The following is a 26925-nucleotide window of genomic DNA, read 5'->3' as shown; positions in this document are numbered from 1 at the left end:
GTTGTGGTCTACAGTTTTCTTTATTGGACATTTGCTGGGGTGTACAGCTGTACGAGAACTGTCACAAGAATGAAATATACTGCATTAATTGGTGACAAAACTACAGTTGGAGGAAATACTGTAAGTAGTTGATCCCAGGCCGTTTTTTTTTCCCTTCCAAGTTTTCCCACCTACAAAGAATGGAGAGTTCTGTAACTTTTATTGTAGGTACCCTTCAACTTCCTTCTTCCTCCAAACCCAACAAGTAGAGTTGATACTTAAAAGTTCGATTTTGGTCTCATCTGACGACATGACTTTCTCCCATGGTTCCTCTGGATGATCCAGATGGTCCGTGGGGAACTTCAAACGGGCCTGGACATGAGCTGGCGAACCTTGCAAGCCCTGCAGGATTGTAATCCATGACAGCCTAGTGTGTTACCAACAGTAATTCTTGAGACTGTGTTCCCAGCTGGCTTCAGGTCATTGACCAGGTATCCTGAGTAGCTCTGGGCTGCTTCCTAACCTTTCAGAGAAAGGTGAGATCTTGCATGAAGCCCCAGACCAAGGAAGATTGACGGTCATCTAATATTTCTACTGTTTTATAATAATTGTGCCAAGAGTTGTCTTCACACTAAGCTGCTAGCCTATGGTCCTGTAGCCCATCCGAGTCTTGTTCAGGTCTACAATTTTGCCCCTGGGGTCCTTGGACAGCTTTTTGGTCTTGCCCATGGTGGAGAGGTTGTAGTGTGACTGAACTTATTTCCTGTATAAAAGACACCTGACTACTCACTCAATCAAACAGGTTACACAATTAATACAGGTGATGAGGGCAGCGTAGGAGGATCTTCTTAAAGAAAAACTAACAGCAGTAAAGAGTGGAGTAAAAAAAAAAGATATTTCCAAAAAAGAAAAAAAGGGGAGGGGGAATTGTAGGAGAAAGTTGTGAGGGTATTAAGATTTAACTTTTATTATTTTTAAAAAAAGAGGAGAAGGAGCAGCACCTCTCAGTGATATGTTCTCACCCATTATGATCCACACCTGCTTTTGGCTTCAAAAACAGCATCTGAAAAACTGAACGTTTGAACGCACCCTGAGCGAGCCAGATTTCTTGCTTGTTAAGAATCAAATACTTCTTTCATGCAATAAAATTGCTCATTAATCATACATCATAAATCATAAATGTGATTTTCTGGATTTTTTTGTAGATTCTGTCTCACAGATGAAGTGTACCTACAGTAAATTACAGACATCTCCATTTTTTGTAAGTGGGAAAACTTGCAAAATCTGTACTATAATGTACTTATTTCCCCCAGTGTAACTATAAAAGAGGAGTGTCACTCCTGACTTTCATTAGTAGCTTGCAGTTATTTGTAGAAATAGTCTCTGGAGTTTCCAAAGGCTTATGCATTAACCCAGTATTGGATACAAAGGATCAGGTTACATTTGCTTACATGGAGTAGGAGCCTGGGATCGAGGGACTCGGGGGGGGGGGGGGGGCAAAGCTCCAGGTCCCAGATAGTGACAGGAGGTAGAAACAAGGGAAGAGAGGCGCAGCTATCGTGTGATATCGTAATGGTTAAATGGTATAGAAGAGTAAGTCAAGACTCTCACCTTGATGAAGATGGTACTAGCATGTAGTGAATAGCTACCAGCAGCTGCCACTCCTAGGAGACCACGTTTGCCAAGGACCAGGATCCCAGAACGATGTGGAATGGAGGAAGAGCCCGAAGAGAGGTTTAGGAAGGCGCTTGGTGCAAACAGCAGGCATAGAGATCCAATGGATAAAGGAATCTCTTTTATTGTTACTAGAAAAAATTTTCTTATAAAATGAACATATACATAACGTATTAAAAATGCAGTGCGACGCGTTTCAGCTCTGGACTAGAGCTTTCATCAGGCATGGTGTAAAGAAGAAATCCAACAGATTTATAGCTTACCTCGTTATGGAAAAAAAACGGGAAGTCCGTGATCATGATCACGTGACCTACCGGGGGTCAAAGTTCGGGGTTTTTCCGTTTGTGTACGGAACCCTCCCAGTATTCTATTGGTAAAAAGTACATTTCATCTATATAAGTAGGCGGGATTTATACATAGTATTTTTTCTTTGATATAGCAATTACGATTTGAAAAGAATGTGTAAATTGTCAGAACGATAATCCATCTATATAAACAATCGATAAATACATACAACAATGGATAAATACATACATCTATAAACCTATATATGAGGACATTCCAGAAGGGCAAAGACAAGTATATGGTATGATGAAGCGAACCTAAGAAGATATAGTGTCTTGCGAGGTATTCCGGGGCAACCCGCTGTAGTAGCGTCTGGATTGGGTGCCATGGATACCCGAACTACGGAAAGCAGCATGTGACAGTTTTAAAAAGGCGAAATTGGTCCTGGACGGGACTCGAACCTGTAATGCATTGGGGGAAGGTGAGTGGAAATGTGATGTATATGGATGTTGAATTGAAACCTGATCTGGAGTGATCAGGGGTAAGCGCTGCTATCTTGGCAAAAAACGAACTACAAATAGTCAAACAGATGATAGGTGAATTGAAACCTGATCTGAAGTGATCAGGAGTGAACGCTACTATCTTAGCGAAACACGGACCACAGGTAGTCAAACAGATGATGGGTGAATAGATGAATAAATGAGCGCAATGGTCATATGGCTTTTGATGATGGAACTACTGTTAGATAGATTCTATGACTTCATTCAGACCATGTGGGCTTAGGGTATCGAGTTTGTATATCCAATATGACTCTCTTCGGTTAAGCATTTTGATTCGATCAGGGACTTTTTCTGATATTTCCTCGATCGGGGTAACTTTTATGCAGCTGAAATCGCCTCCATGTACCTGTGTAATGTGTTTAGAGAGGCTTTGTTTTAAAAAACCAATTTTGGTTTTGTGTCTGTGCCCATTTATTCTCATTCGCAATGATTGAATGGTGCGGCCAACATATTGTTGGCCACATGAGCAGTCAACCAAATATATAACGAAGCTGGATGAGCAGGAGAGAGTGTTTTTGATTTTAAATCTCTCCTGTTTTCCTAGAAACAAATGTGTTAACGCCACCATTGATGGTCTCACAACAGAGACATAATTTGTGTCTGCATTTGATTACTCTGGGGGCCTTAGGGCTCGAAGTCTGCGTAACAGACTTGGTAGCATTTTTGCTTTTTAGTCTGCTGGGTGCGATCAGGTTCTTGATCGTCGTGGCTTTCCTGAATGTGATTATTGGCTGTTTTGGCAATATATTCTGTAGAACAGGGTCCTTTCTTAGGATTCCCCAGTGTTTGGCCAGACATGCTCTGATTTTGGTATTACCTCTATCATAAGTAGTGATAAAGTTGAGAGGACGTTTTGCATCATTTTCCACTCCTTTCCGTGTTTCTGCACTTTCTAGACATTCCTTCTGTGTTTTTTTAGCATATTTAAGATACGCTTGCTCGACTAGTTCTTTGGGGTATTTCTTCTCTCGGAACCTTTTTTTCAGTATCAAGGATTGTTTTACATAATCTGTCTGTTGTGTACAGTTCTTACGGATCCTGTGGAACTGGCTGAAGGGAACGTTCCTCAGCCATTTGGCGTAGTGTGCACTATGGAATTCTAAGAAACTATTGCTATCTACGCTTTTAAAGTGGGTGATAGAAATGATTTTCCCGCTGTTTTTTATCAGTTCTAAATCTAAAAACACTATTTTTTCTCTACTGAGATTCATGGTAAACTTAAGACCCCAATCATTATTGTTGAGTTCTCCGACAAATTCTTTTGCCTCAGCCTCGCTACCTTGCCAGATAAAGAACAAATCGTCGATGTAACGACGAAAATATACAATATTCTTTGGCCAAAAGGTTGAGTTATAAATAAAAAGGGATTCAAAGTGCCCCATAAATAAATTTGCGTAGCTGGGGGCCGCTCGGGTCCCCATAGCCGTTCCGCGACATTGATGGTAAATTTTTTCTTGGAATTCAAATGCATTGTGTTTGCGGATGAATTCCATTCCGGCTGTCAGAAATTCTACTTGTTTAGAAGGAAGGGTAGTGCATTTTGACAGATACCATTGCATGGTTTGCATGGATTGCAAACCTAAGTGATGAGGTATATTGGAATAAAGGGACGAGATGTCTAGTGTCAAAAAAAGGTATGTGTCTTTCCATCTGAAATCTTTCTTTCCATCTGAATTATCGTTCTGACAATTTACACATTCTTTTCAAATCGTAATTGCTATATCAAAGAAAAAATACTATGTATAAATCCCGCCTACTTATATAGATGAAATGTACTTTTTACCAATAGAATACTGGGAGGGTTCCGTACACGAACGGAAAAACCCCGAACTTTGACCCCCGGTAGGTCATGATCACGGACTTCCCGTTTTTTTTCCATAACGAGGTAAGCTATAAATCTGTTGGATTTCTTCTTTACACCATGCCTGATGAAAGCTCTAGTCCAGAGCTGAAACGCGTTGCACTGCATTTTTAATACGTTATGTACATGTTCATTTTATAAGAAAATTTTTTTTAGTAACAATAAAAGAGATTCCTTTATCCATTGGATCTCTATGCCTGCTGTTTGCACCAAGCGCCTTCCTAAACCTCTCTTCGGGCTCTTCCTCCATTTGCTTACATGTAACATATGTACTCAATAGCGCCTGGATAGTGGGATGGGTGGTCAGCCTGTGCCACATGCTGCACATTGCATCAAATTTGTGTGCACGTCGTCCCGGAAGGTAGCCTTTTCTAAAAGATGTTGCATAAGAAAGCCTTCAAACAGTATACTGAAGAAAGAATTAGAACATGGATTACTGGAATCATGTCTTGTGGTCTGATGAGACCAAGATAAACTTATTTGGTTCAGGTGGTGTGAAGAGTGTGCGGCACCAACCAGTTGAGGAGTGTAAAGACGAGAGTGTAAAGAGTGTCCTGCCTGCAGTCAAGCATGTTGATAGGAGTGTTAGACTGCATGAGTGCTGCCGGCTCTGGGGAGCTACAGTTCATTGATGGAAACTTGAATGCCAACGTGTGCTGTGACATACGGAAGCAGACTATGGTCCCCCCACTTTTGAAACTGGTTTTCCAACATAGCAACTCCAAACACACCTCCAATATAACCACTGCCTTGCTAAAGATGCTAAGAGTAAAGGTACTGGACTGGCCAAGGTCTATAGACCTAATCCCTATTGAGCATCTGTAGGGTATCCTGAAGGTGGGGGGAGCGCAAGATGTCTAACATCCACCAGCTTTGTTGTGACATCATGGAGGAGCAGGAGAGTATTCCACCTGTGAACTAAGAGTTAAGGCTGTGCTGCAAAGTAATAGGGACCCCACAATTATTGACAAATTTGACCATTTTCACTTTGGGGTGTACTCTCTTTTGGTGACAATAATTTAGACAATAGTTTTGTGTTATTTTGAGGACACACCAAATTTACATTCAGTGGTACACTGACTTATAAAATATTTGTGTGGTGCACTTTTGTGAGATACTGAAGCCGGGATTACAGGTTGTTGAACCCCACTCTCCGAGCCTTGGTGGAGAGCCTCTCATTAGTAGTACGTGTATATTTGGGCCAGCCAAATAATCTTTTGTCCTCCTTTAAATTTGAAAAGTTGTATGTTCCACATTTCTCCAGCAGCTCCATGATGTGTAAGACACAAGCCACTTTAATCTGAAATATAACATATGATCCAGTATATTACTATATAATTGTTAAGTTTTCAATAGGGGGCATTTAATGTGCAACTTTTTTGAGCAAAAGATATCTTAAAAAACAAAAACAACAATGAAAGCTTTGAATAATTATCACAACGATTATATACAATATCAAAAGGTTAAGTGATAAAACCAGTGCAAAAGTAGTTAAAAAATATTTGCAGTATGTTACAATTTCAGCAAAAGCCAAAAGAAAACATGAACAAAAATGTAAACAAGGCATATAAATAAAATCCACGTCTCTTATCTCAGAGTTGCTATATTTCGGCTGACTCCACAGGATGCCCAAATAATAATGATGATCTGTTTGATTCGTACACTTCACTGTAGCAAGAAATGGCAGTTTCAATTTGTGAGATCCACATTTTCTGTAAAATATATTTAGAAAATGTTTAGCCGTGTTAGTTGAATTTGTACCATATTTTAGTTACATAGCAGAGAACAGATTAGATTCAAAAAGGGACCATGATTAAGTCTTAACCAGACGAAACGCGTAGGTCATTTTTTATGTCCATGTGCTGCATGTTTTGTGACTTTTTACCCATGAAATAAAACTGTTGAACTACTACAAGCGTCCTCCGTGATCGTGCTGGAATCTGCATTCATTTGAGATTCAAAATGATGTGCTTTTTTTGTCCATAACATTTGTCTGGAACACAACCCCGTTCACATAAAGCTGAGCCGCAATACCAAACAAATCCTATGGACAAAAGGGATACTGGTGACTACTATGGGAATATGTTGCTTTATGCTACTATAGTTACTATATGGGCTACTGTGTGGTACTATGATTACTATGGGGCAATTATCGGTATCTTTCTACAGTCATGGCCAAAAGTTTTGAGAATGATACAAATGTTAATTTTTACAAAGTCTACTGCATCAGGTTTTATAATGGCAATTTGCATATACTCCAAAATGTTATAAAGAGTGATCAGCTTAGCAGCAGTTAATTGCAAAGACAATATTTGCCTAGAAAATGAACTTTTTTCCCCCAATCTGTCATGATTAAGTAAGAATCGCACCACTGGACACTTTAAAAGGAGGCTGGTGCTCTCAGCCAAGGGAATCTGCTCTCTCACAGTTTTGCCTAAAAACACATCCATGAATAAACAATGGTACCAGAATGTCCTCCAAGAGCAACTTCTCCCAACAGTCCAACAGCAGTTTGGTGATCAACAATGCCTTTTCCAGCATGATGGAGCACTGAAGCAAAGGTGATAACTAAATGGCTCAAGGAATAAAACATAGAGATTTTGGGTCCATGGCCTTGAAACTCCCCAGATCTTAATCCCATTTGAGAACTTGTGGACAAACAAAAACCAATACATTGTGACAAAATGCAAGCATTGATTGTTCAAGAATGTTCTGCTATCTGTCAGGATTTGGTCCAGAAGTTGATTGAGAGCTGCCAGGGAGAACTGCAGAGGTCCTGAAGAAGAAGGGTCAACACTGCAAATATTGACTTGCTGCATTAACTCATTCTAACTGTCAATAAAAGCTTTTGTTACTCATAATATGATTGCACTTGTATTTCTGTATGTGATAAAACATCTGACAAACACACATAGAAACCAGAGGGCAACAGATCATGTGAAAATATAATATTTGTGTCATTCTCAAAACTTTTGGCCATGACTGTATATTGGCTACTGTGGGGACACCGGCACTCTGTTGCCTACTGTGGAGCCCTTTTATTATATTGGCTAATGTGGGGCTCTATGATTATATTACTACTACTACTACTACTACTACTACTACTACTACTACTACTACTACTACAGTGAGTGCACTTTTACTATCTTGGCTACAGTGGGGCCCTGTGATGACAATTTTGGCTACTGCTGGGTTCTGAGCTCAGAATGCTGCTACATCTCCTCTGTGTAGTGTAATTCATTTTCTTGATTTTGGTACTGGTTCTATGCTATACTACTCGCTTTGGGATCTGTATTTATGAATATAGCTTCATTCTGGTGATGTGGATGTTTGTGGGATTTGGGCAGTTGACTCAAAGGGGCTCATTTACTAAGGGTAGCGCTGCACACTTTTGTCGGACTGTGCATCTTTTTCAGGGCTAAAACGGCTTGCACAAGTATTTAAGAAGTGTGTGAGCTGGGATTCTGGCACACGCTACCCTTTTGTGGTGCAGTTGGCAGGCTTCCATGTGACAAAAAGTAGGGAGCGGTCCGACTGATTCGGACAGAGCGCCGTATTTAATTTTCGAATTATGTCACATGCCCTATGTTAAAGATGCTCCACAAAAAAAGATGGTGAACTCTGCTGGACCTGAGCGGAGAAGCAACACATTTATGATTTCAGGGTCATAAGCTTAGTGAATCGCCGCACGCGGCTTTATAGACAGACAATGCACTTTTAGTGAACTCCGTTGACCCTTTAAATCAATGTGCTCCAAAATGTTTTTGCTTGTGGGGTTTTAAAGGTATTGGTCTAAAAATGAGGGTATAAAGATCTAAAAATACAGCTCAAGCAGTGCATGTGTGTGGGTATTATGCGTCATGCAGGTCTGTGCACAGCCGGCCCACTCTCTCAGGTGCTGCCCGTCTCCTTGACTGGATCTTAAAAGCACCAACATAGAGTCACCACAATTACAGTCACCTATAAGATACTATTCAGGGTTTATTGTGGGGTGTACAACTTACCTTAGCGGATTCACTATTTGCTTGCAAAATGAAGGCAGCAATACACTGCTTATAGCGATTTTCATGCTGGATCAAAAATGCATGCTTCATTCCATACACTGCCAAGGGATGACATCATAAATTTGTAAAATGATGCATATGCCATATACCCTAGATAATAAGACACAGGCCTTGTGCATAGGTCCTATACACTGCACCCCATTGCATTTAACATGACTTAGTTGTCAGCAGAAAGCCCTTTATAGTGCTGTACTCTGTGCAGCATTGTATTACATCTAAGAAACAGGGTGATTTAGAATACCCATACCTAACAAAATAAGAAAAATTGAAAATAACCTGTACTACAGATCCAAACAGCCCATTATTGTAGCCAAGACAAAAAAAATCAATAGAAACTTGCAGTAACATGCGCTGTTATCTTGATTCACTCAACAAAGATTTATTGCTTCCTTTCTCCATTCCAGGAGATTTGATATATTTTTTTTCCATTGACTGTCGGTGCTTTATCCACATATATTGTAAGGAACTAAGAAGAGAAAACGCCTACATATGAAGGGGCTGCATTAATAACCATTCTTACTCTACATCAAATATCTCCTTTTAAAAGAAATGTCCTCTTGTGATGAAATAGGAGAGACAGACCCTGTGACTATTTTTTTTTTTATGGCGCAGTTGTCTTTTTTATTTTCTGTATAATGAGAATGAATGTATGTCAACACATTATAATAGTCCCACTATTGACAGAATTCAGGTTGGACTTGTAACTTAACCCTTTTTTTAAAGTTGCCAAGTATCACTTCTTATTACCCAAGCAGTATTCTCGGTAATAGTATAAGAGGCTTGCTGACAATACACTTCATTGTGTATTTTTATATTTTATATCTTTGTACAGGATAGAAAAATGTTTAGTCAAAGTAAATTTTTTTCATCATCCATTTGCATTAATTTACCTGTTACATGGAAAAGGTCAATGCTTTTAATGGTCAACCTGTCAAGTGGGATTGGCTGGTCCAGAACCTTACAGTAACCCCCTTCTTTCATGATGGACTGCAGCTCCGGATGTAACGATGGATACATTGTACTAGCTTCTATAGTTGAAGATTTCTGTAATACAAATATTTACTTATTACTTACATTAAACATTATTTATCAACTATAATCATAAGTAAATTACCAATTAAGTTTTCTCAAATCCATGCACAGCTTAAAGGAAATCTACTGTCTAATTCCTACATTATAAAGAAATATCACTGACTGAATCCACTTTGCACACTGATGGGGTCTGGCCTTGTAATAGTTTTGTCATGTAGTCTTCTCCTTAAAAAATGATGTTCTAAAATATGCTAATGAGCTGCAAGTGCTCAGGGGAGCGTCCCCAGAGCCTCTCCAGATTCCGACTGCACAGGCAATAACATGCCACTTGGAGCACTTGCAGCTCATTAGCATATTTTTTAAAGCGCATCTACCACCAGGATGAAGGGTTGTATGCTAATGAGCCTGAGGGGCTCCAGGCTCCATGGGTGTTAATGGAGCCTGGAGCCCCTCAGGCTCATTTGCATACAATCATTCATCCTGGTGGTAGATGTCCTTTAAGAAAAGAGGACCATAAAACTACTAATATAAGGATCCTGTCTCAGGGTACAAAGTGGATTCTGTCAGCGATGCTGCTTTATAAAGTTTGTATCAGACATTAGATTTCCTTTAACATCATTCTCCAAGGTATAAATATGATGCCTCCCAATAATTTAGCACAGAAGTTTATGATGCAACTCAAAATCTGGAATAGTCATATAATGATTAGAATAAAGTTGTCCTAGAACATGAGGCTTATTTTTCTCCAGTGACTCAGTTACCCGTTTGTGTCTTTTAATTTTCGTTATCAGTAGAAAGTCATCAAAAAGAAGCAGGTATACGTCCAGTAGACGTGTGCTCTCTGGAAAACAGTATATACACTATGTTTAAAGACTTAATTTAATAACATGTCACTACATAAGGTACAATACAATACTGACCTGTCAATGTGAGCCTTCCCTCATAAAGGAGCTGTCTATTGGGTGAAGAGAGTATGGTTTCTACATTCGAGTCTTTAAAATAGTGCTTCAGGCCCTAAGTAACAAAAAATTAAAAATGCATAAAAATAAGCAGAATAATAGGTATGGCAGATTTGCATTGTAAATTTACACAATGGTTAAACTGTGCTAAAAAAGTAGCATTTCCTCACTTTCCAGGAAGTTATCCTTTCAATACCCTGAAGCTATGTGGCAAAGCTCAGAAACCTTTTCAGTCCTCTAAAGAAAATATTTAACTCTTAGTTCAGTGCAATATAGGGAGGTGGAGGCAACAGAGCAAGAGAAATCTGATAAAAAGTCACATGTGGAAGAATAAAACTGTCCTCCAAAGTCATGTGCAAATGATCTAAAAAGAGTCAATTTTGCCTCAGATGAGTCAACTTTAGATGCTGCAGGGGTATTGCAAATTCAGAGGCCCTCTGGTTCTATGCCTCAAAGCATGCTTTTGGTCTTATAAGTGGGCTAGTGCTTTGATGAGACAAAATTTGTTGACATAGTCCCTTTACATAGAGGTTGAATAGTATGTATTCCTCATGGTGAAGAGGCAGTACAAAGGCAATATATAGACATTACAGCTGACAGCCTTTACACGTTTGAAATGTTTCCCATGAAAGACAATTTTGCTATAGCCGCAGGATACCACATGCACAACATGCACTCATCAGACGTGTATGACGCACCAAAGGATGGATACAAATTCTGTAGACATTCTATTAATAGTTGTAGTGTATGTCACTCTTCTGTAGCAGTGGTGTTCAATATAATAAATGTAAAGAGGACCTGTCACTCACTCAGACATGTCACTTACACAGAAGTGAACTTCCACTCTCCCTAAACTTATCTATTCTACATCATATCCTTATACCTTGTGAGAACGTCAGCAATGACATGTTGGATATGTAGAGCATACATATTGAGCATACATATGTATGTCAATTTAACCATAGATTACTGGGAGTAACAACATAAAAATAGCACAGTTTTGATTTTGGAGAAAAGATGCCTCAGAAATGTTGTAATATGAGGGAGACAAAATAGACATCCCTTATTTTTTAAATATGGTCTTCAGACTGTAATCTGATCATAAAGTCTACTCTGCTGCTCAAAACTCATATTATTTTTAATATGGTCTTCAGACCTCTCTGCTGCTGAAAACTTAACCCCTTTTATAATGTAGGGGAACCTGGAAGTAAGTTTTAAATTCTCCCACAGCGAATCCTCACAAGAAGAAGCATCACTTAGTTTGTATCAAAATGAACAGGACTCCAAGGGGGAGATTTATCCTATTCTGGTGCTCCTTGCACTACCAAATGATAAAGCCCCTCTGCCACGGCGGATACATAATGATCCGTGCTGCACTGGCGGATAAACTACACCGACCTAGAATAGGTTTGTGCAAAAACCTCAGGTTTCTAGAAAGTTCCCACTCCAACTTCAGCTACGCCCTTTGCGCCACCATCACGCCATATGGCATAGTTTTATAATCAATTGCAATTTCTGTCAGTACGCAGGAATTTGTAGTTATTTCAGTGCTGGCAGAACTCCCTCATAGATTGTCATTCAATCTTTGACCTCAAGTATTCCCCAACTTAGAAACACATAAAAATACCTCTGGGATGAAGAACCGCTTATCTCTTTCCCATAGACATGGCCACACAATAACATCCTGAAGTTGTTTGAATTTCTGGGACTTGTCCAGCCATTTCACTTTTCCTTCAAGATCTCCTACAAAATGTAAAGAAAACTCTTACACGATACTAAAATGATTAAAATCAACTGGTTAATCCAGGACTATCTCATACTTCGTTATAATGTCCTTTTTTTACCACACTATAAGACTTAAGTTCCTCCTATGATATAACGGCATTGTATCCACTAATAAATGTGTCTTTTATGTGGTTTTTAGTACAGTATTTAACGTGAATCCAAAGATTCCTAGATACTCTGACTGTGTGGACAAGTCTGCTGTTACCAGATTTCCAGATAAAGCTGCTGGACATTTACAGACCTGAGATACTGGTTTTTAAGCGGTATGGATACCCCAGAGCCTGCCCTATAGCTGTATACATGCTAGGGACCTATTGTTCCATATAAACAAATAAGCATGCCGTTCAGACATAAAACTATAGGTCATATTTTTGTATACATTTTATTACTTCGGTTATCTTCCTATTTTTTTTTATTTGCAGAGACTAAAAATGTTGGTGACAATTTTATATTTTGTATAACATGGGTTGTGCATAGTTGGTTAAAACAATATAAATGCAACATATTTTCACAAATCCACCACCTTCTACCTCCTCCCACTATCTTCTGTCAGAGAAAATTTAATTATTCTTGCTATTCATGGAATGTTTCCTGGCATTTCCCTTGGCACACATTCACATATTCCGTTCTGCGTCACACTGTGTTTTGCTCATTATAACTTAATTTGTCATGAATTGCACTAAGCTGGTATGGATGATGGAACACTGTTTTTACAATCACAAGTGATTTTTTTTCTTTTGTTTTCACTGAAAAGTCATCAGAGACACATTCAGATTAACATCAGATTTATAAAAATGTTTTTTTTTTGCCCCTAGCAACTAATAACAGCTGAGCTTTCATCTTTATCTTTCAATGACACCATTAGCTTCACTGTGATTGGTTGTCAGGGCATTGATCATTGTGATAAGAGAATCAGCTCTCAAGATGCCTACATTCACTTTTAGGAAATGTAAACTCTATACATAATTACAGAAACATATCCTGCAAGGATTAGATTATTCCACTATAAAACCAGATTACTGTGTCACCTGAATTACTGTAGGTGATTGGGGTCCTACTTTAATGATGAGTCACCATCATGACTTGTGTCCATGAATGAATTTGGTCCCACAAACTTGGTCCATGTGCTTGCAGGATTTACTGTACTGAACTGATCTCAGCATAATGATTCTAAGTTTGATCTGGTAATTCCCTTGAAAGGGTATTTCCACAAATACAAGATTCTTTAATGTTCTCAGGATAACAAAATAACACATTCTCTAATTCATTGTTATTAACAAAAATGCAGCATTTCACAGATATAATTCAACCTCTCTCTATCAGTCCTGGTGTTGACCCAACCCCGGAACTTCTGACTTTATGATTGGTAGACATATTGGGGCACATTTACTTAGCCGGTTACCGGAGTTCACAGTGCATTGTCCGACTGTAATGCACTGTGCTGCGATTCACTTAGATCATGCGCCTGATATCCTGCATGTGACCCTTCGCTGCTCAGGTCCGACGGACTTTACCATCTTTTTAGATGCATTGAAGTGCTAGGGCTTGTGACGCAATTTGAAAGTTAAATCCCAGGCTTAGTCCGAATCAGTCGGACTGTCCAACAGCACATCCCCTAACTCGTGTCGCATGGAAGCCAGTACAGCTGAGCCAAAAAAAGGATTGCGTGCGATACTATCGCAACACACTCGCTACTTAAATACCTGTGCAAGCCGTTTTACCATTGAAGAACGTGAAAAGTCTGACTAAAGTGCAGCCCAAAGTCCTTATTAAATGGGCCTCTATGTTCTTCTGTCTGATGCAGTGCTGAGCTTCTCTCTGCTTTTATCCACCACCCTTGCATTCCAGGATGAGCTCACACACACACACACACACACACACACTGAGTTCCTGCCGGTAAAGCTACAAGCTACACGCAGATAAGATCTTTATCCAGGGGAGAGGGAGGGAGGTATGTAGCAGATCTAACAGTATGTAATGGCTATGATAGCAGATCAATGTCATGTGAAATATGCATCTTGTAGATTTCTGATCTGTCTCATCTCTTTCCAAGCTGTATGCTCAGAAGCTAAATGAAAGTGTATATAAACCTGTACCCTGATAATATAGCCACATTGTGAGCACACAAAACTAGAGGAATCATGAAGCGTCTGCTTAGAGAGTCCCTGTCCATACCCTGGAATTTTGCACTGAGCAGCCTAAGGAGTGATAGGAGCTAAAACAGCAATTTAACGGAGTAAAATTGTAACGTAAGGGGTTAAGAATGATCTTCACTGTGTAAACATCATGGGGGATTGAAATTTGTAATTTTTTTTTTTTTCATGGGCAAACCCCCCTAAGCTCATGTCCATGTTTAGACGCAGCATTTGACTTACGTTTTGAAATGAGACAATAAATAAAACATTAAGGTGAAAATCAGTTAGGAGCAACCAGACCCTTGACTTACTTATGTAACCTTCAACTTTTTCCTTCATGGAATAGATGGAAACTTTCTCTGCAGCATCATTACTTTTTTTCCATATGTTCTTAAGGAGCAGTGGATATCGAGTTAGTCGATGTAATGGTGCTACCAGCAAATCAGTTAGGTGCAGTCGCCTACAATGTTCCTGTTGTTCACACCACTATAAAAACAAAAGAAAATATATTGCATCTATGATGTCTGTAGAAGTGTATATTCTAGAACCCAAACAACCTTTTTCAACAGGACGTATGACATGTTTTGACGTGTCTTAGGCCTCATGAACACAAATTTCTACTTGCCCGGGTTGTAACTCAGGTGAGTATGCAGTCAAGTGCAGGATGGAAGCTGAGCGACTGTACAATAACATAGCAAAAAGCAGCAAAATATAGGACATGAGTGTTACCGCATCATAAACAGGTGCCATAGACCTCTGTGGGGTCCGTGATGCGTCTGTACCACCAACCACTATAGGGTCGGGGGCACGGGGCCTTAATAAGTACTTGTATTCCCCAAAACATAAAATTCATGGTGCACCTGGCTGGATAGTGTCAGAATATGGATTAATGCATAGCATGTTATACCTGGTGTCAATATATTATTACATTTCTGTGGGATATAAGAGAAAATGTGCTACACCATTCTTATTTTACAATGAAATTAAGTTTTCAGCAAAACCGACATGTGAGGAGTTCTGAGAGATCCCCTTTGACTAAGGTGTTAAACAGTACTGTTCCTATCTGACATCTAACCATTAGTGTCTGTGTCTGAGAGACAACAGCAACAAATCTTTTTGATCATGCAAAGTTGCAGTCATAGAGAGCTGTGTATTCATACTTATTGTCTATGTTGTAAGTAGCAGCGGGACTGTGAAACATGCATTCATATTCCAAGATTGTAGCTGGACTTGGATAACTGGGGGTTGTCCTCACATTGCTGCTCCCTTAGCTGTATGCTTAAACCCCTGCTGTAAATAAAGGCTGCAGCAGGTCTCTGGTTGAATACTGCAGAAGAAGGGGATGGGAGCTGTGGAGCAGTTCAATGCTAAATCTCACAACAAAACAGTTTAAGGAGACTTAAAGTTCTGCTGCTACTAACAATCATAAAGGTTACATGACTTAAGGTTACACAGGCCTGCAAGACTGCTATCTTTCACTGTCTGCAGCTTTATATGCTCAAAACTACTGGTAGACTCCCTTTTTAAAATGTAAGCTAGCATATCACTAAGAATATGGTGCTGGTATAGACCATCATTGAGATAATAGACACAAACTTCAAGAGGGGATGTAATTTGTGACAACACAAATGTTGACATACAAAATATATTACTTTTATATATGCTGCAAAATCTTCTCTCTGCTTTAATGTCTCCAGGTAGATTATCGCAGATGTGTAATTCAGGCAGTAGATTTGATGACTTAAGCAGATATTATCTTTGAAATACTGCAAAATCAAGGTAAAACACTTGGTCATACGGTTGTATGGATAAATCCTTCAAATCACATGGTATATTGTACATATGTACTATTAATATTCAAAGCACTAGGGTCTGGTAAAAAAATGTGGGAGATATTGCCCCATAGAAGCCTTCACTAGGAGGAGATTTAGGGCTTAATGCCCATTCTGGCAATATATAAGCAGTATACAGTAAACTCTTGAGCTCCCATTAGTGGTGCATATCCTTATATTGTCAGTGTATTTAGTAGGGCATGATGTCTTCATTATTTCTCTTTTTTGCTCATGATACTTTCAACTGTACTCTCTGGCATGTTTGCTGCCATGTTGCTTTCTACATTGTGCAGTATTTAAGCAGCAGAATTTATCAGTTATAATTATGAGGTCTAATTTGGGAAACAGAGGAGTGGGTTATAGAACAGGAGGAAGAGAGGTGGGTGAAGTGGAGGGATACTGTTGCTGGATTTTGTGGGACACAAAATGATTGAACAAGGGTAATTACAGTGACTCATGTTAGCAATAGGCAGTCGCACTAAAGCTGGATATATACATTAGATGTATGTTGGCCGAATGTGCTGTTTCCATTTGCTTTGGGGTCTTCTAATGTGCATGGAGGTGCTTCTGACTTTCTGCTTCTGGCAGATGCTGGGCAAGAAAAAGATCAGACATTTGAGTTTCCTCTTGTTTTTAGAAAGATAAACATCTACCATAGATGTCCAGCTAAAGATGACATACTTTGCTGAGCCAAGCTGGAAGTAAGGCTGTCAGTCAATAGAACATAGGACCAGCTTAAGTCTCACATGATGAGGTGGAGAAGAAAGAAGGAAAAGAGTTACGGTGCCAATTTTTACACCACTCATGGAAATATAGCCAAATTAGTGTTCCCTTATAAGCCATTTGCCTTATTTTACTGATCCTATCATCAGCTGCAAATCACATTGTACAGCCCTATGTACATTGTCATGAACCCCCCCACACCGGAGTCCAAGCACAGGGTGCACCTTCCCCACGGAACCACGCAAATAAACCCTTAAGCTCTGCCCATTTATATAGAATGGCATTCTCACACTAATTCCTAATATGCCCACCACATTTCCCAGCATGAATTAACAAATACAACAATATCAGACACCATTATGAAATGTTGAGCCAATGGTCTAATAGCCATTTTCTTGGCTCCCATACTCCGAAATCTTGGGTGCTCGACACCCCAGGACTATTAGAGGATACTGATCACAGATTTGTTGACCAGAAATTTTAATATTTGATTTTTTACTATGTTTTCTTTAAAGTATTATTTTGCCATATGCTTAAGTAGCCATTTAAGACATATAGTACAGACTCATGCACGCTAGTGTCAAGACGTCTGGGTCTATTAAAAATTCTATTCAAGGGACACAGGAAACCAATTAACAATCTATTGATAAGACAGGGGAATCACAGATGAGGAGTGGGGGCAGTTGGTCCACAGACCAGGTGCTAATTATGTTATCTCATAAGGCCAAGTTGATTCCCCTCAACACATAACTGGCAAAGGCATTTTAATCCATAATTTATGACATACATTAATACCTATAGTTACGAAACAGACCTTTGCTAGTATGTCTCCTAGTGGTAAGGAGAAGGAAGTTGTGGATCCAAATTCTATGCTTTTAATAGCATTAAACAGGCCGGTGGCAAAATTCAGGCTTGCCTAATGAAAAAGAACATCCATAGTGAGTACCATTTACAATAATAATTCGGGTACAGATTTTTTTTTTTAACATACACACAGAAGTCACAGGAGTTGGCAGCAGAAATTGTTCTCTAATCTATGGCTTCTAGTTGATGCCAAACTACATGTACGAAAATATTTTCAATGAAAAAAGCAAATAACCTGATTCAGCTCTTCCAAATTTGCAAAGAGTCTAACCGAATCCACATCCAACAAAAGATCATTGTTCTGTAAGTGCTTTAGTGCATGAAAAAATATCTGTAAAAAAAAGAAAATGTAATACATTATTATCATTAAACTATACACAAAGCATATATGAAGCCTAAAATGTAAATCCAGGAGACATCCAGTCAGCTCTCTCAACAAATCCCATCTAGCTGTATAGATCAGAGCTATACTTAGACTGCAATAAAGATGAAAATGTGCGCTGTGTTGATATTCTTCAGAAAAAAAATTTATTAAACTCACCATTTTAATTACTAGTAAATGTTCCAGAAAGTAAGTACATTCAGAGGTAAAAAGTTCCCAAATGGACGCTTGTCTTTTACTGTTTGAAGGGCTTACTATGTGTTTATTCTCGATAGTCTGTGTACTTCTGAATTCATCCCAGGTTTTATCCTGTAGTTTAGAAATCCAAAAAAATGAAAATATTGTATTAACCAAAATCATCACTAATCATTTTTTCCCCATCCTGGGCCTGCCTGAGGCCTTCTGCGGTGCAGACATTTGTTTCTTACAGAGCTAAAAGAGTAACTGTATAGGTTTTTTATTTATCGCAAATCAATAGCTTTTGGGATGTAAAACATCTTTGCCTATTATCTTTATTACCTAAATGCAGTAGTTTCCTTGCTATAGCCCTCAGATTACCGAACTGCTGCAATGGATGCCTCCTCTCCATATGCTGATAAGCCTTATGAAGCCATAGTTTGTTTACACTTTGTCACTGTCGGTCTCCTGGTAGGAGGGGAGGAGGTAATGCTTCAGTGAACTTAGTAGAGTTGGAGTGTTTGCAGATGTCTCATGCACAGAATAGTGAGGTTAAAGAGGACCCATCACTCCGGAAAACCCACCAACCAAATGTGCCCCCCATAATCTTCCCCCCAGCCCCTTTCTCCCTAGCCATTTTTTTTAAAATTTATGTACAGTAAATTGATTTAAACCGATCCGACCTCTTACCAAATAAGAGGTCGGATCCTGTATCTGGTGTGCTGGCAGTCGGTGGTATTCATAAGGGGGCCGGCCGACACACTCCCAGCACGCCCCTGCCAGCGGTCACATTGTAGGAGAAGCCGGCAGTACAGCATCACATCGCTGGCGGCTCTCTGCGATGCTGTAAATAAGCCCAGCGCGGCCACAGCCGTTGACAGTGCAGTACGGCCGGTAATGTGAATTAGGCCGGCAGCTGCTGTTAGTGCGACGCGCACGCACCGCGTTCTCCTACAATGTGACCAAGGGGCATGCTGGGGGGTGTCGTCCGGCCACCTTATGAATACCGCCAACTGCCAGCACACCAGATACAGGATCTGACCTCTTATTTGGTAAGAGGTCGGATCAGTTTAAATCTATTTACTGCACATAAATAAAAAAAAAAAAATGGCTAGGGAGAAAGGGGCTGGGGGGAGGATTATGGGGGGCACATTTGGTGGGTGGGTTTTCTGGGGTGACAGGTCCTCTTTAAGTCTCCCCTGTTCCCTATCAGTCCCTCCATCCCAGTCTGTGATTTTACAGAAGTTTATCTGTCTGTCTCTGCTCTTCTTGCTGCTCACTTCCCCCACTTTGTCATCAACATTATCAGCCCTGTGTAGATAAACTATTAACCCTTAGTTGCACACAACACAGACTTCGCATACTAATAATTTCTTCCACTTATTAAATGTTCCCTGCTCCTCCATGTGATTGAGGCTGCCAGGCTGGTCACCATATACATCCTGTAAGTGCAATGTGCAGTGTTCAGTGGATTTCCTTGTGGGAAACTAAATGGATTTATTGCAAAATTTCTTTGAGAGAGAACACAAGGTATTATGGAATCTGTGGGCAAGCTAACTGGCCTCAGCCTGAGGGCATAGACTGACAGATATTAGTCTCCGCCCACTTCACCTCTAGTGAGAAAGATTTTTATCAAACACTTTCAGAACAGAAAATGCCATAACTTTGGAAAGAAAAGAATGATCAGCACAAAGTAGGCATCGTTCTGTTTGTTTTCAAAGGGGAAATCACATATAATAATTTGGTAAAATCACTATAGCTTTACAGGTACGCTTTAAGTTAAACGAGTGCACTGAGTGCAGTGCTCGGCTATATCCGTCAGCACCGGGGAGAAGAACAGAGCAGATGCTGGATGCGTGACTGGCTGCTCTGTTCATTAAAAATTCTGACGTGGTAACATTATTTATAGAAGAGTTAAAGGAAAATGTAATTTTTCTTCCTTCTTATAAGATCTCATCTTAGTAGGTGTTATAGGCCATCTTATATATAAAGATAAGAACACCGGTATGTGTGTGTGTATATGTATGTATGTCCGCTAAAGGAATCTGCACCGTCGCGTTTACAATCACTAAAGTTTGCACAGCCGTTCTCTTTAACTCAGGGAACGTTATAGACTAGGTTTTGAGTGAAAATTTTCACCTGTTTGCTGCTGTGGCAGTAAGCAACCAATCACAGCTCAGCTTATATTTTGCCACAGCTCATTACTATGAGCTCTGAGATTTGATTAGTTACTATAGGCAATTAGTATAAGACACCTATGTGTGAAGTAATATGGATAAAGATATAGAAAGAAACAGACAGAGAGAGACAGGCAGACAGACAGACGGACAGAAAAAGGCAGACAGAGAGACAGACAGACATAGAGGCATAGAGATATAGATATAGAGTTAGATATTTTTAAATATTTTTTGTTAACCTATTCTATTTAGAATAAAAGCAGTTATTTATCATGCTGGGCAATGCCGGGGGCTACAGTTAGTTCTACATAAAAATGATTATCACATTTGAACATTATCTATGTATGTAATGGGTTGTTTATGGTTAAAAAAATCATAGTTTTCTAAAAACCGTACCAGACCTGTCCATTGGATGTGTGTGCTACTATGTCTCTACTTAGCTTAAGCTGCAATACTGCACTCATCCTGTACACAATTGTGGCACTGTTTTTTTTTGAACAAATATGTTTTTCTAAACTGTGAACCCCTTTTAAGTTAATATTCTGTCACAAAAATTACATGATTGTATTTCTATTTCATATTCGGGAGGCTAACACAAGTTTATATTTCATTACTATACCTTAATACTATAGAAATCATATTCAGAGAAGTCTGGAACTTTGAACGTTGATAGACAGTTCTCCAAATCACAACCTTGCTTTTGTTTGCCTTTAATGAACTATGGGAAGAAACAATACAAAGATAAAGTCTTTACCCACGATACCACTACAGTGCTTGTTCCCATCGCTGCTGTCTTTACCACTACAATTAGCATCTCATCTATTTCTTATGCCATTGTCCTGCCATTAAAGAGGTTGTCCGAGTTTTGAAAAAAAAATATATGTGGCCGGGAGCGGGCTGCCTAAAACAATAAAGCTGTACTTACCTTCCGGTGCCCTCCCGTATCCATTCAGCTTCCGGCCGGACACGACAACCTTCCGGCCCCCATACACAATGCTGTGTATAGGGATGGATAGGCGTACTCGGCCACGGCCGGCCGGAAGCTGAATGCAGCGCTGCTCCGGCGGCCATGTTTGTTTACATGGCGCCCGGACCGGAGCGACAGCGGCGCTGAATACCGGAGGGCACCGGAGGTAAGTACAGCTTTATTATTTTAGGCAGCCCGCTCCCAGCCACATATATATATATATATATATATTTTTTTTTTTTTAAACTCGGACAACCCCTTTAAGTCAGTTAACCAAATAATTACCATTTATAATTTTACGCTTGTGTATAAAGGTCATATGAAACTGAACCCTCAGCATCTCAGCACCTCCAATTCCTCCTCTGCCCACCCAATTCTATTCTTTAATCTAGTTTTCTCCTGTGCCTCTCCTCTTCACCTGAATTTGTTACACAGTCTACAATCTCTGTAGCAGTGTCTTCTATTAAGATGATTTATGGGAAAACTTTAAAGAAGTTATTCCCTATCCATAAAATAAGGGGTGAGTTGTAGATTGATTGGGGTCCAACCACAGGGCCTAAGTCATAAGTTCAATCTTTTACTATCTGATATCAATCTGATATACACTCACCGGCAACTTTATTAGGTACACCATCCTAGTAATGGGTTGGACCCCCTTTTGTCTTCAGAACTGCCTCAATTCTTCGTGGCATAGATTCAACAAGGTGCTGGATGTATTCCTCAGAGATTTTGGTCCATATTGACATGATGGCATCACACAGTTGCCGCAGATTTGTCGGCTGCACATCCATGATGCGAATCTCCCGTTCCACCACATCCCAAAGATGCTCTAATGGATTGAGATCTGGTGACTGTGGAGGCCATTTGAGTACAGTGAACTCATTGTCATGTTCAAGAAACCAGTCTGAGATGATTCCAGCTTTATGACATGGCGCATTATCCTGCTGAAAGTAGCCATCAGATGTTGGGTACATTGTGGTCATAAAGGGATGGACATGGTCAGCAACAATACTCAGGTAGGCTGTGGCGTTGCAACGATGCTCAATTGGTACCAAGGGGCCCAAAGAGTGCCAAGAAAATATTCCCCACACCATGACACCACCACCACCAGCCTGAACCGTTGATACAAGGCAGGATGGATCCATGCTTTCATGTTGTTGACGCCAAATTCTGACCCTACCATCCGAATGTCGCAGCAGAAATCGAGACTCATTAGACCAGGCAACGTTTTTCCAATCTTCTACTGTCCAATTTCGATGAGCTTGTGCAAATTGTAGCCTCAGTTTCCTGTTCTTAGCTGAAAGGAGTGGCACCCGGTGTGGTCTTCTGCTGCTGTAGCCCATCTGCCTCAATGTTCGACGTACTGTGCATTCAGAGATGCTCTTCTGCCTACCTTGGTTGTAACAAGTGGCGATTTGAGTCACTGTTGCCTTTCTATCAGCTCCAACCAGTCTGCCCTTTCTCCTCTGACCTCTGGCATCAACAAGGCATTTCCGCCCACAGAACTGCTGCTCACTGGATGTTTTTTCTTTTTCGGACCATTCTCTGTAAACCCTAGAGATGGTTGTGCGTGAAAATCCTAGTAGATCAGCAGTTTCTGAAATACTCAGACCAGCCCTTCTGGCACCAACAACCATGCCACGTTCAAAGGCTCTCAAATCACCTTTCTTCCCCATACTGATGCTCGGTTTGAACTGCAGGAGATTGTCTTGACCATGTCTACATGCCTAAATGCACTGAGTTGCCGCCATATGATTGGCTGATTAGAAATTAAGTGTTAACGAGCAGTTGGACAGGTGTAGCTAATAAAGTGGCCGGTGAGTGTATAACAGTACAGTACAAGCCAATACATGTCTCACGAAATCTGTTTATAAGAAAAGTACTCACTGAAGCCTTCTTAGAAAAAGGCCATTTCGGTTTCTTGGCATCTATTTAACAGAGAAAAAGTAGTTTTTAATATAACGTATCATACGCTAAACATGGAGTGAAAAGGGCCAGGATGGTGGATTATCTCTCAAAATACACATCAGATTGATAAACTATACATATAAGTGTCAAATCAAATATGTTTGAAGAATCTATCAAATAAAATCTATCAAATAGTAATACCAAACTCAGCCCCCTACCACTACCCCAGGAAAATTCTAATAATTGTCATTGACTGATGGAGCTGTAATTGCCAAGATGGGTACAAATTGTTCAAAAATGTAGATATCTTGAGAAATACATATTGGACTGAAAAAAAAAATGTGACAAATATTTCCAATTATTATATATCCAATGATACTAAAGTTCACTCTGTATCCACCCCTTCGGTAGTAAAGAGGGGGATCTATTTTCTATATGTGGAAACTACATAACCTAGGAACACCAATTTGGACTTAGTAGATTTCTTTTCTCTATGGGTGTTGGTTTAATGTGAGTCCCTTGGCTCATTAGAGAGCTTGATTTACTTACGTCTCCTCCCCTCTGAAGATGGAGATTTTTTTTTTGTTCCCTACAAAATTTTAAATATTGAATGCTGTACATTAAGTGGTCAAATTTGGTAACATTGGATAGCTTTTAGAAAAAATATTGCATACATCTATTTTCACAATTTGGATCTGATGTGTATTCATTAAACTATCCTCCTTCTACGTTTTTGAACACAATTTGATTTTTGACAATTACAGCGCCATCTGTCACCAAAATTAAAAAAAGCCCTAGGTCAAATCAATGTAATTTTTCCTGGGGAATCTGAATCTGAAAAATTGGGGTTCCCAATTAAGATTTTTAAGGTGTCCCCAACTCCAACTCCCTATATTTTCATTTTTTTGATCCGTGTATTTTCCTAGATAGTCCACCATCCCAACCCTGTATATATAATATATACTATGGTTCAGCGTTCAATATACAGTTGCATTTCTCCGTTAATGCAGTGTATTATAGACGCTGCATATATCGGATATCAGTCCCTGCCTCTGCCTTACTACAAGCAGGGTCCTGAGGGGAATCCTACACTTTTTCCATGGCTTACAAAACAAAATGTGAAAAGGCATTGTGGTGGAGCCAAGTGATTGCTATGGATATATTTACTAACGTAGCTCTCCTAACTTCAATGGTTATACAAATATAAGACATAACCCATGAATAGTGGGGTTGTTTATCTGTGAAAATTTACTCTGTTTATCTCATAGATAACTGAAAAACTGTAAAAAAAACCCCAGACATTACTGCCCTTTGTCCCATCAATAAAAATACAACTGTCTTATAACCTTATGGCTTAATATAGCCTAAGAGTAGAGAGTGGTGTTGATAAATAGAGTAATTATGTTTTATAGTCACAAATTTTAAACTTGGCAAAAGAGAGAGCCATGTACTTTACGCATTAGGAACTTTGGACTTTCCACTAATACAGACTAGAAGTCCACTTTGTCAGCAAAACTAAATATGATTCTTGGTTAAAGAATAATTCTGGGGATAAGTAATACCTTTTATCAGATAGTAGGCTACATTAGGCATCATGGCTCAGCTAATACTTGGGAGATGTGGGTGGCAACCTTTGTCCAACTTGTTCTCCAGCTTAGACCATTTTAATCCTAGGTTAGTATAAACTATTTGTGGTTTTGGCTGTAGTTATTAGCATTTAATGCTTACTCATACCATTGTTGGGAAGCCATGGTGTGTGATACATGTAATCAGAAGCACCATCTGAGACCAGAAGATCTCCAGGGAACACTTCCAGTCCAGGTATACTTAAGACCACAGAACTACGTCTTCGCTCACTCTGCCTTTGAAAAGAATACAAATTATAATTTAATTCTTTTATACAGTGATAAAATTACCGGATTGTATAAAAACCATTGTACAGCAAACTACCGTATACATGAGGATCATTCTGTAAATAAAGATATATCATGTAATTGTTCATTTTAATTTTACTTTGCTCTATTTCCTGTGAAATGTACCTTGAATTTATAATAGAAATTGAACTTGTAAAGTACTGAAGATCTTTTTTACCAGGCCACCAAGGAAAACTCAAGTTGGCCATTGGGAAGTCATCATTGCTTTTAGGCAGCCGACAGACATTACACTACCTCATTACAGTACATCTGAATATCAAATTACATGTTCTCATAGATATGTATCAAGAAGGGAAAGAGATAGGGATAAGAAGTAAAATCACAGAGGGTACTTTAGATAAACTCACCCAAGTGCTTAATTTATAGCAAAGCTGTTTAGTACTGATCTAAATTTCTAAATCTAAATGTGATGCTCCTGCTTCTTATTAAGACCCCTTGCCCAAGAGCAATTTTCGAGAAAAAGTTCTGTCCCAAGTCTACATCGGAAGGAATTCTATTGTGCCACATTCTATTGAACACATCCACGCAGCATGAACTACTCTGATCCGAATAGTGTGCAACTCTGGGCCATTGAAGGCAGCGAAAAAAACAAACAAACAAACACCACTTGGATGTTGCATAGGGGAAAATTGCTACATAGAAAAATGATACATAGAAAATAGAAAATTAAGTATGATTTAACATTTTTTTTTTACATTTTTTTTTATATAAAAACTTTTTATATAGAAAACTGTTCTTAAAAACAATAATAATATCAGATTGGGCCACATAATGCTTTTCTGCTAAGGAATGCAATAATGAAGTTCATATAAGAATGTAAAATTCAGGTTTTCCTTTGGGCCTTAAAACTGTAGGTAATTTCTACAAAGTTAATTCTCCTTGAGTGGCATGTGTTAATTAACTGTATACACGGATACTTCAAAGCTTTACTAAGAATCCTTCCTAACCCAACAGATTTCCATGAATAGGGATTATTGTGTATTTTCTGTTTATTAAAATTCCATTTAAGATGAAAAAGCCTAGAATTTTCAAGTTTATGGTTTAGTGTATACAAGAAATAAAAAGGAACCAGTTGGCAGGGAACTCATTTTCACTAAAGACAGGTTACAGAAGCCCATCACACCTTCAGTGCAAATATGCCTTTCTGCATTCTCCAACCCCTTAAGGACGCAGCCTTTTTTCGTTAATTTTTCGCTCTCCACCTTAAAAAATCCATAACTTTTTCATTTTTCCATATACAGAGCTGTGTGAGAGCTTATTTTCTGCGCAACAAATTTTACTTCTCAGTGACTTTATTCATTATTCTATGCCATGTACTGGGAAGCTGGAAAAAAAATCCATATGTTGTGAAATTAGCAAAAAAATGTATTTGCACCACTTTTAGTGGGCTCAGTTTTTACAACTTTCACTGTGCGCTCCAAATGATACTACAGTCTCTAATAATGTCTACTTTATTCTTTGGTTCAGCTTGATCATGGGGATATCAAATTTATATAGGTTTTATTGTGTTTTAATACATTTTCAAAAATGTAATTAAAAATTAAATAACTGTTTCATACTTTGGTGTAAGGAGCTGTGTGAGGCGTCATTTTTTTGTGAAATGTGCTTACGTTTTCATTTCATTTTG

At 39.2% G+C, this 26925-nt stretch overlaps 1 protein-coding gene across 3 annotated transcripts in view; it reads right to left on the bottom strand.

The window, feature by feature from the left end:
* Positions 1-5697: 5697 nt before the first annotated feature.
* The window catches only part of PLEKHG7 (pleckstrin homology and RhoGEF domain containing G7), a 59105-nt gene continuing 37877 nt past the window's right edge, over positions 5698-26925 (bottom strand). For all 3 annotated transcript variants that reach the window (XM_072146556.1, XM_072146555.1, XM_072146554.1), the window contains exons 5-18: positions 25099-25226; positions 23344-23384; positions 21109-21207; positions 18295-18444; positions 17989-18084; positions 17704-17805; positions 15987-16100; positions 14646-14820; positions 12042-12157; positions 10376-10469; positions 10217-10296; positions 9314-9467; positions 8364-8461; positions 5698-6071 (exon numbers count right to left, since the gene is read on the bottom strand). In XM_072146556.1, coding sequence (XP_072002657.1) covers positions 5961-6071; positions 8364-8461; positions 9314-9467; positions 10217-10296; positions 10376-10469; positions 12042-12157; positions 14646-14820; positions 15987-16100; positions 17704-17805; positions 17989-18084; positions 18295-18444; positions 21109-21207; positions 23344-23384; positions 25099-25226 — 1558 coding nt within the window. In that variant the 3' untranslated portion in view covers positions 5698-5960. The remainder of the gene's footprint in view (positions 6072-8363; positions 8462-9313; positions 9468-10216; positions 10297-10375; positions 10470-12041; positions 12158-14645; positions 14821-15986; positions 16101-17703; positions 17806-17988; positions 18085-18294; positions 18445-21108; positions 21208-23343; positions 23385-25098; positions 25227-26925) is intronic.

Source organism: Engystomops pustulosus, chromosome 4, assembly GCF_040894005.1.
Source record: "Engystomops pustulosus chromosome 4, aEngPut4.maternal, whole genome shotgun sequence".
Classification (NCBI taxonomy): Eukaryota; Metazoa; Chordata; class Amphibia; order Anura; family Leptodactylidae; genus Engystomops; species Engystomops pustulosus.
The sequence above is the reverse complement of the archived record's forward strand: the minus strand, read 5'-3'. Positions and strand labels throughout refer to the sequence as shown.